A 10,354-nucleotide genomic window follows, 5' to 3' on the forward strand; every position below is an offset into this window, starting at 1 on the left:
CTCATGCCAGGGAAGAGCACTACAGATGTGAAGTTTGCTTTGAGAGTGTTGATGGAGAAGTAATAAGAAATAAATACTTGGGGTCAACTGTTCAAAGTAACGGGGTGTGCAGAAAAGAGGCGAAGAAGAGAGTGCAGGCAGGGTGGGGCGGGTGGAGAAGAGTGTCAGGAGTGATTTGTGACAGCAGGGTACCAGCAAGAGTGAAAGGGAAGGTTTACAGGATGGTAGTGAGACCAGCTATGCTGTATGGTTTGGAGATGGCGGCACTGACGAAAAGACAGGAGGCGGAGCTGGAGGCGGCAGAGTTGAAGATGATGAGATCTTCACTGGGAGTGATGAGGGTGGGCAGGATTAGGAATGAGTATATTAGAGGGACCACTCAGGTTGGACGGTATGGAGACAAAGCAAGAGAGGTGAGATTAAGTTGGTTTTGGATATGTGTCGAGGAGAGACGCTGGGTATACTGGGAGAGCGATGCTGATGATGGAGCTGCCAGGCAAGAGGAAAAGAGGAAGGGCGAAGAGGAGGTTTACGGATGTGGTGAGAGAGGACATGCAGGCGGTTGGCATGACAGAGGAAGATGCAGAGGACAGGAAGAGATGGAAACAGGTGATCCTCTGTGGCGGGAGCAGCCGAGAGAAGGAGGAGAAGAAGAAGAAGAAGAAGAAGAAGAACACCATTGCTCAGTAGTCGCTAGCTGAGTGTGACTAATTATGATAGCTCACAACTTTGACTGTAGCTGTGCAGTCGTGAAACGGATCTGCACGGCCACTTGAACAATAAATACTAAATACTAAAACAAGCTAAGAAATAATAATTTACTAAGGTATGTTGAATAAAAGAAAGAAAAAAAACGAACGCGTGAGAAAAAGGTCTATTTATGTTCCTGACCCTAACCAAATTACGTCAGTGCTGTCTACTGTAAAATTTGCTATCAGTGGACAAAAGGCATGCATGCGCTGTTATGTAATTCACTCCACAGTGTTTAATCTTACCTACCTGGAAAAGCAAGTATTCTCTCATCCGGCTCATTTCTAAGAAGTGTTACTGGAAAAAAGGATGTCAGTATTTCACTGAGATAAATTTAACCGATACAGGATTACTACTTTCGTGAAATTCAGGAAAGTACATGCTATTCGATCCATTTCTAAAATAAATTAATTCTCCAGTTGGGACCGATGTGTCTGCCTTTGCCGGGTCAAAGTAACAGGAGTTTAGATACCTGTCAAACGCAATTCTTGCGCCATCACGTGGATTATGATTTAAATTACACAAATTTGACGTGATGTAAAGACTGTAACTGCATGACTTAACTGATATCGTCGTGAAAAATTCCAGTTCCGCTTCGTTTTGTTTTAAAATGAGCTCTAACGTTAATGTCGTGGATAAGTATTTGTAAACACATTTTGAGGTAGATACGATCCATTTGAATATGTAACGTTAAAACTGGAAATGTGCAAACAAATAGCAAATAAAATGGATTCTTTGCGCTATCTTAGTGCAATTACGTAGCCCTCTAAAACTGCAAAGTCACAAAGAAAAAATTATGGGATATTCATCCTATAGCCGTCGTAGGCTATGTACGTCATGGATCGTGTTCTCCCTGTTCCATAATTCGCTATTTTACCATCCTTTAGCTCCACCTTCAGTCTCACATAGGAGAGATGAACACAGCTGTCACTCGAAGAGTCACCTGCTCCGCCTGGATTCTGAATAATTAGCCTAAACCCTGGCACAACACTGAAGGGAGGAGAGCAGGTGCACCGCGTATGATCAACGGCGCGATAGCATCATTCAGTCCTCCACGCGACCGTTTCCACGGCTGATGAAGATCGGCCAGTTTCTAACCTGAAGCGTCGTACCGGGGAGGAAAATGACTGAACCCGTGCGAACATTGCCGTCCCCTACGCCTTCAAATGCCCAAGGTCCTGTGTCGGACACCTACAAAGGGTGGCTCTTCAAATGGACAAACTACCTTAAGGGTTACCAGCGCCGGTGGTTTGTCCTTAGCAACGGCCTGTTATCATATTACAGGTAACGTTAACTGCAGCTTGCCTCATTGTCTCGGGTATAACAAGATACAGTCTTTTTTTCTGTTTTGGCAGCCAGTCAGTAATCTAAAAGCGATAGAATCAAGGCACCAATTTACGCATTAAAGTCTCCCCGTTTGGGGACGCAGGAGTTTCTGAGTATGAAAATACGAAACGAAATAAGACAGTTTACGGTTGGTGTTGTTCCGCTTGTTTAAATAACCTTGTGCGCAGCTAGCTCCCCTGAACTTCTCGTGCACTTCGCGACTAGCCACAGATCATATTAACTTTTCATGATGCAGGAGAACAAATTTTTCCAGGGATCGTTATTTTGCCACAGATATATTAACCCAAAGTTATAGCTGGTCAGGAGAAACTACTCTCCGCTCTTTTTCTCTTGAGTGATAGACGACAGAAATGCTTGTTTATAATTACAGCGGAACCTAAATACCATCCATGCTCCACGACATTGTAATTTGCTATTTACAGATTGTCGTTACCAATCGTCGTCATACTGTACTGGTAATAAGGATCGTTTTACTTGTTGTGACGTCGATGTGCTGTGCATCCCGTTATACCTAGGCTGATCATTTGGGTTTGCCTTCTCTTCTCCGACATTAGAAAAAGACTCAGGCAAAAGCAGCGTCTACCGCTGAGGTTTGACATCTGTTCCTAATCCCTCACAGTAAGGAGAGACGTGCACGGCTCCTGCTGTATTGGGGCGATGCGCGGAAAGCGCCCAGTGGATGTCAGAGCTCGCAGTGCATCCCCATACAGAGCAGCAGACTCACTGGATTCAGTATTTATGTTAAATAATGGGGGTTAATGCACCAGACATCCAAAAGATTCACCCCAGTGAACAGTTTATTAACGTAACACTGTTGGGGGTTTTTGTCACACAGATTCATACTTAGTCATCACTCTGAGTGTATGTGTGTGTGTGCGTGTGTGTGTGTGTGTTTGTGTTTGTGTGTGTGTGACTGTGCCTGTGTGCGTGTGTGTGTGTCTTTAGGTAGATGTGTGTTACCCAAAAAGTGTACCTTAGTTAGATACTAACCAGTAGCCTCTTCTGCCTTGTTTGTCCTTGTGTGTGTGTGTGTGTGTGTGTGTGTCTCTGTGTCTTTGTCTGTTTCTGAGTATCTGTCTGCAGGACTCAAGCAGAGATGGCGCACACATGTCGTGGCACAATAACCATGGCAACAGTACACATAGAAGTAGGAGACACCTGCCACCTTGTGTTGACAAGTGGTGGGCGGAGCTACCACCTGAAGGCCACCTCAGAGGTCGAGTGCCAACGCTGGGTTTCTGCCCTGCGACAGGCTAAAGCAAATGCCAATCAGATCATGCTGCACTCAGGTGAGAGCCAAATGAGAGAGAACATTTTCCTGAGCTTGTTTGGTGTTAAAAACTCACACACACACACATACACATCCATAATGGTTTCTTGGTTGTCCGCTAACTGTGTAGGATTGAATGTACAAATAAAAGTCAACTTGTATGTCTACGTAGCAAACAGACTATAATGTTCTTTGGCAGCGAGGCCTGTTGAGTGACATCAGAAGATGTTACTTGGAGAAATTATTAATTTTTTTTCTCAAAGCAGAGCAGTGTTAGGGACCTATTGGACGTGATAACACAGCGATATCTTCACATATTACATATCCCGTACATGCAGCTTCCTAAGAAGAATATAACCACAGTGACATCATTACAATTTATATAAATGAGATACAGCACTGGGTATGAGACAGTCTTGTGTAGTTTGTTCCCTCTAACTGATGGACTCCTACATCATTCTGTAGCTGAAATGAGATTACAGTACAAGAGGTTACAGTCTAGACGATCGGTCAAGGCACATGATGCGTATGGTAGGCTCTAGGCAGCCAGTGCGTAGCCATTGTTCATCAGAGTCTAGGTGCGGCTGTATGTTTTGACTTTTTGAGGTAGGCTGCATGCCACAAAGAGGGATTCACGGGTTAGCGAGCTAAATCTGGGTTCAGTTCAGTGTTTTTTCGCATCATGATTCCGGCTAACCTTTTCACTCGGTTAAGTCTCTATGGCAACCCATGCTCCGCGTAGAACCTGCCTCAGAGCGGACCGAGTTGGAGCACTCGCTCATTCGAGCGCACACATACAACCCTGCGTCTTTTTTAAGCACTCAGAACTCAAATAAAACCGGCATTATCATCGACATCATCATCATCATCATCATCATCATCATCATCATCATCTTTTCTATAAAATCCTTTAAAGCTCAGAATAGAACATGTTACATTAAAAAAAGCACAAAGTTCTCCTCTTTAGGTAAGAGTTCCCAAGGATGTGCAAACATCTTTTAGCATGGTCACACAGGTTAGTTATGTAACGTGCGGATTCTTGCTGGACAGTATATCTATGAAAGATGTTTGTTTCTCCTTTTTTTTTTTTTTTTTTAACTTTTTTTTTTTGAGGAATATGAGGAGTTGCTGGGGAGAGGAGAGGAGAGGTGATGTATGGCCCAACATGATAGTGAGAGTCAACTCCTCGCAGGGGAGTGTCACCTTTGTGTTCCTCCTTTAATTTTTTTTAAATGTTTGTCCTGTTTACAATGCCCCCCCCCCCAACTGTTTTCTAAAAGGCTGTCGTTCATGTTTCAAACCTCGTTTTTTATTGAGCGCTTTCTATAATGTCCGTGTGTGCCGTTACAATGTCGTTGGCAACGAGTGATTCTCATTACGATTGGCAAGGTAATACGATTAGTAGAATCTTTTATTTCATGCTTATTAGTGTCCTCGTTGGAATATACAAGGTCTTCACGGTCAGTTCCCTTCCACTCCCTAACACACACACACACACACACACATTCATACTTACATTTTGGCAGGTTTTGGCATCAGTCAGCGTATTACTTTTGGCCAGCGCGGTAATTATGTAATAAATCGCTTTTAAAAGCTGAAGGAAACAGTTCCAATTTTCTCCGTTTTCCTGCTCGTCTTCTCAGACTCACTTTTATTTACGGGAACCTGCACCTACCTGGACTGACAGAGCCCGATTCGATCTCACTTTAACATTCACCGCTAACACTTTTTTTTCCTGAAATGTGTGATTTAGTGAAGACAGCTCGTTGCGCGATACTTTGACTATGTTGCATTTCCTTCGTGATCTCGGCTTTCAAGAGGATAACACGGATAAACTGTCTTTCAGCGTCTTCGCCACCAGATGGTACTGCTGCGCACGAATATCGTGATTGAAGTCTTTTTTTCTCCAACTGTTAAATAGACTGAATTAAAGGAGACAGACGGGGTTTTTTTTCTTTTCTTTTCTTTTCTTTGACCCCCTAAAAGAAATGACTTACCTCCTGGCCTGCACACCGCTCTCTTTGACGGGCAGAAGAATCGTTGTGTACATGTCACCCTTAGCTTTTGACTGTTTTCTCCTCTTCAACTGCCTCACGTTGAGATCTCCTCAGTTAATGGACACTTAGCCTCATTATGGTACTTTAACTGAAGTCGGCTCCTTTAACAGCTTTTGTGCTTAGACTGTATTCTAGCTCCCCCTTAAAACGCTTCGGATAAGGGTGAGTGAATGTAACGTACTGTGAGGTTAATGGTGTAGTTCAGTATCCGTGACACATCCTCCTCCCTCCTGACTGAACACTCTGTCTCGGAAGCTGTGAGCTTTATCTGAATGACGGAGAAAAGAATGGAGTGTTTTTGGACGTCGGAACGGCCTGGCAGTACCAGGTAACGCTATCTGTAGTAGTGAGCTTGTTCTTCTCCGCCTCACCCCAACACCCCCCCCCCCCCCACCACCTTTCTTTCATAGTCATTTTCACTGGGGTTTTTTTTTTCTTTCCCCTTTCTACATTTCCATATTTTGCACACAATCGCTCTTACGTAGCTGAGCTCTGTTTGTGAGATGGCAAATGCATCTGAATGAAATGCTTTACCAGCTTGGATGGAAGCTCCTCCCTTTCTCCTGTGTAAAGAGGAGAAAAAAGGGAGGGGAGAGAGAGAGAGAGAGAGAGAGAAGGAGAGAGAGAGAATGGGAGGGAACAGTGGAAGGTGCCTGAGGAGGAGACTGAGAGAAATGTTGTTCACAATCTCCATTCAAAAGATTCTCAACCTCTCTGTGTAGAGAAAGCTAAGGATCCTTCTTCTCTCGGCCCCCAGTATCTCTGTGAGTAATCAGGGTGGCTGTGGTTAAGGAGGGGCGGCACTGGAGGTGTCAGAGAGATATATGTGGATGAGAGCTTTTGACAGAGAGAGAGAGAGAGAGAAAGAGGAAGATAGTGTCTGATCTGTAAGAGCATGTGTGTTTGTCTTTTTTGAGGTAAGTGATACTGAGGTTGTTGTCATATGTTCTCTTAGATCTACACATATGTACTTCAGTCGTTCCTAACGGTTCCAAACGGAGATTTTTATTTTAAGAGATGATTATTTTTTTAAATAGTAGTGTTTAAATGGTTGGGCTCTGGTTTCTTGTTTCTCTGTCTCCTCTGTTGAGATTGTGTCTCCTGTCTCACTGAAGGAAAAATATTCTGATTGCACGTAACGGGCATGGTGTAGGGTGGTGTATTTCCCCCCAAAACTGATCCTTTAAAGCACAATCCTAAAAGAACTGAGCCTTGTTGTCTTGTGTTCCCTGGGTGCTAATCGTCCATGTGAAGGAGACTTGTATTGTTGTATGACAGTTGCCTGTGTGTTTGTGTCTTTTTGACTATGGCCCTCTGGTAAACCTCTCTTTAAGGCGTCGGTGACTGAAACTGTTGTTTCGGGATTTGGAGGGTGAATCCATTTGGACGTGGCTGAATCCTCTGGTTTGCATGCTCGCCTCCGTGGCTTTTAAAAACACTGGTTATTACCCTGGGGGTTGTGGTGGCTGGCAGAGATATGTGTGTTGTGTCATTAAACTGCATTCTTGTAAGCAAATCTGAGCCATGCAGTTTGGTTCATGGCACTGGGCTTTAAATCCAGCCTTGTGTGTCTCCTTTTCTGCTCTACTGAATGTAAACCACCTGAATTCGGAATCTAGAACACTGATTGGCATTGTTAGGTCTGGTAGTACATAAGAACCATGGTGTGTGTGTGTGTGTGTGTGTGTGTGGGCTGGCGCACGTTGTGTATTAGATTAGGGTTTTTCTACTAATGAGATTATTAGTGATAATGATTAAGTTCACTGATGGGCTGAGTTGGATTTTCAGTCTGTAGAAATCCTTTGCGACTTGGTTTCAAGGGACTTTCTACTCCTGTCTGTTCCTTGTCGCTCTCTCTTACACACACACACACACACACACACACACACACACACGACTTGTCTCTCTGGATTTTATTCAGTTATTTTTTTGACACATGTTGTCTTCAGCTGTGTTTGAGTAGCTGTGAGGCAGTGGTAGTGTTGAGGTGTGGTCATTTCAGAGATGAGTCACAAAGCCGTCATTCCATCAGGTCAGGAGAGGTTACCTGTAATCGATCCCCACGCAGATGGCTGCCTTCACATCTCTCTCTCTCTCTCTCTCTCCACCCTTCTCTCTCTCTCTCTCTCTCCCTCTCTCTCTCTCTCTCTCTCTCTCTCTCTCCCTCTTTCTCTCTCTCCTTCTCCCTCTCTTTTTCTTTCTCCCTTCCTGTCTTTCTCTCTCATTCTCTCTCTCTCCTCAGCGAATCTTTCACTGCAGATGCATGCAAAGGTCCATTGTATTGTAATTGAGGAAGATGCTGTATCTGGAGATTTAAGCCTGTGCTTTTATAAAAGCCTGTCGTGAAAGTTCCTCCCAGACGGCCAGCTCTGTGCTGGAGTCATCGATCTAGAACCCAGTCCGGACACACACACACACACACACACACACACACACACACACACAAACTCACTTTCTCTCTGTTAGCTTTATTTAGGTCGTCCAACAACAGAGAGGGCCCGGGGGGCTTTCTCACTCTCTCTTTCTAATCTCTCTCCTTTGAGAAAACACTAATCCTGTTTCCTCCTGATTGTTTTTTTTTCCCCTCTAATGCGGCGTCCGTCCGACTGTCTCATGTTGTTACCCTGGCTCTGAAGGTTTTCTCTCACACTGCTCCAGATTTTGGGTCGGCACTGAGAAGGCACGCAGAGCAGCTGGTGGAAACACAGGCTTCGCCGCACACACACACACACAGCCCTGTTCCGCCCGGCGGCCAGATGCCCGGGCACAGGGGATTGGTCAAGACCTTAGAGCTCCAGCTGGTAGGAGGAGTTTACCAAGGTGCCAGATGGTTAGGTGTGTGTGTGTGTGGGGGGGGGGGGGGTGTCCCAGAGGTTCAAGTAGTCGTGTCAGAAATGCGAGAAAGCCTCTCCAGCACATCTGTATAAAGCAAGTGCAATCTCTTCATCCGGAGAGGAGTGGCCCCGTAAAGGCAATGCAGTAGAATGCAAAACCTCGTCTGTCACACACTGCACGTGGACGTTAGCCCGTCGGTGAGCTCGCGTCTCGTGCGACCTCGGAAACTGAGAGTTCCGAGGTGTCTGCTTTTGCTCCCAGCTCCACTCCTCGGTTGTCATCTTCCTCTGTGCCAGGAGGATTCATCTCTGACCTTTTGACCTTGTTCTCTTACTGAACAGATTGAATGGCAGTTTGGACGGAGGCTCTGTGAGGCTTTCGTGCGATGCTGGTCAGGTCTTTGCCTGAACACATTCCTGAGAGAGTTTTAGCAGCTTTAGTAGAAAAGGACACAAGGTAAAGAACCTGTGTAAGGGCCCAGACAGATATCTGATGGCGGCCTAGACTGTGTATGTCACTGACACCGTTCCTGTCTGGATGTGGAGCGCTGATCGGCATGTGAATCTCTCGCTGTGTTTCATAGGCAGATATCTTGTCTGCAGATATCAGGCTTTTTTACACTCACTGTCTTTTCCTTTACCACTGATTGACTGCCCTGCTCTCGCAAGAGGCGGGAAACTGAAGTGCGTCATGTTCCCTTCCCCTTCTCTCCCTCTCTCCCTCTCTCCCTCTCTCTCTCTCTCTCTCTTTTTCTCTCTCTTTCTCTCTCTCTCATAGCAGCTAAAAATAACTCAGTCTCTTGATTGCATGGGTTAAGTTTCCATGGCAACCATGTTCATTCACAGACTTTTGGTACTGGAGGCAGGAGGGGTGGAAGAGGGGGGGGTGTGTTGAAGTCCTTTCATCTGGCACTCTTTTACACTCTCTCATTCCATCACCTCCTGCCCTCTCTCTCCCCCCCCCCCCCTCCCCCCCCCCCGCCTGACTCTAGATGTGTTTTTGCTGTGCAGTAATTTGAATGCATGGTACAGAATATGTCCTTAATTGAGAGGACTTCAAGAGAAGGGCATTATTAGTGCTTGGCTGTCAAACACAATTCCTCATGCACTGTGTCTCTGTTGACGCCGCCGATGCTATTTATAAGGTTACGTTGAGCTCGCAGCGATGCAGTGAAATTTACATTAGCCTTGGCACTGACACATCAGCACGAGAAAAAAAGAAAAGAAAAAAAAAAGAAAGTCTGGTTTTACGTCAGCAAGAGAGTCCAGAAGGCATAATGAAGTGGCCATCAGCAAGTGAGAGCTGTTATAGAGCTGTCAGGGTGCACACTGGCTGAAAGAAACAGTTTTTTTTTTTTTCTCCATAACAGCTACACAACACGTATCTCAACTATCATGACAAACAGAGCAGCACAGGCTCAAGGGAAGGAAACAGGTGTGGTGCTTAGCTTTTCAACCGCAAACAACCGCACAGCACTGTAGCATGACAAACATTATGAATTATGCAGTAAATGGTTTTACATAAATAATCAAAGAAACAAATGGCGTTTTAATCAAAACCCAGTTTTGCGGTGGTTCATCAAAACCACTGCTAGACTGCAGTGGTAAGAAAGCACACTTTTGGATGAGACTGGAACAAACCTTAAAAGGAACCAAGATTCAGAAGGGGGAACCCATGCCTCTCTGACTGGCACATGGTTGTTAGAGCGCAGCAGTTTGTGTGCTATATACAGAGCAAGGGGACAGAGAAATGGGATACATCTTTGTACCTTTGTTTTCTATGTAAAGAGTCAGTCAGGTTTAGAGTTTATCAAGGATGTTTTGACAGGAGTTAAGTCAGGGTGGAGGCAGAATGTCCATCTGAAGGACCTATTCACCAGTCTCCGGTTTCGCAAGGGTTCAATTCGTGCCTTGGGAGCCAAGACACAAATTGAACCGTTATTTTAAGGTCTCGGGAGAAAGATGGTTAACCAGGTTTTGTCGGTCGTCTCCCTGTTTTTTTGGGTTTTTTTTAGACGACTCGGGTGACGAAGGTCATTTGACCCAGTCCGACCGGGCCTTGACGCAGGGGGTGCTCAAGACTCTCGCTAGCAAGC

At 45.2% G+C, this 10,354-nt stretch overlaps 1 protein-coding gene across 2 annotated transcripts in view; it reads left to right on the forward strand.

The window, feature by feature from the left end:
• Positions 1-1,873: 1,873 nt before the first annotated feature.
• The window catches only part of osbp2a (oxysterol binding protein 2a), a 20,361-nt gene continuing 11,880 nt past the window's right edge, over positions 1,874-10,354 (forward strand). For both annotated transcript variants that reach the window (XM_030769389.1, XM_030769390.1), the window contains exons 1-3: positions 1,874-2,034; positions 3,181-3,386; positions 10,274-10,354. The exon at positions 10,274-10,354 is cut by the window's right edge and continues 170 nt beyond it. In XM_030769389.1, the coding sequence (XP_030625249.1) occupies positions 1,874-2,034; positions 3,181-3,386; positions 10,274-10,354 (448 nt within the window). The remainder of the gene's footprint in view (positions 2,035-3,180; positions 3,387-10,273) is intronic.

Source organism: Chanos chanos, chromosome 3 (genome assembly GCF_902362185.1).
Source record: "Chanos chanos chromosome 3, fChaCha1.1, whole genome shotgun sequence".
NCBI classification, from domain to species: domain Eukaryota; kingdom Metazoa; phylum Chordata; class Actinopteri; order Gonorynchiformes; family Chanidae; genus Chanos; species Chanos chanos.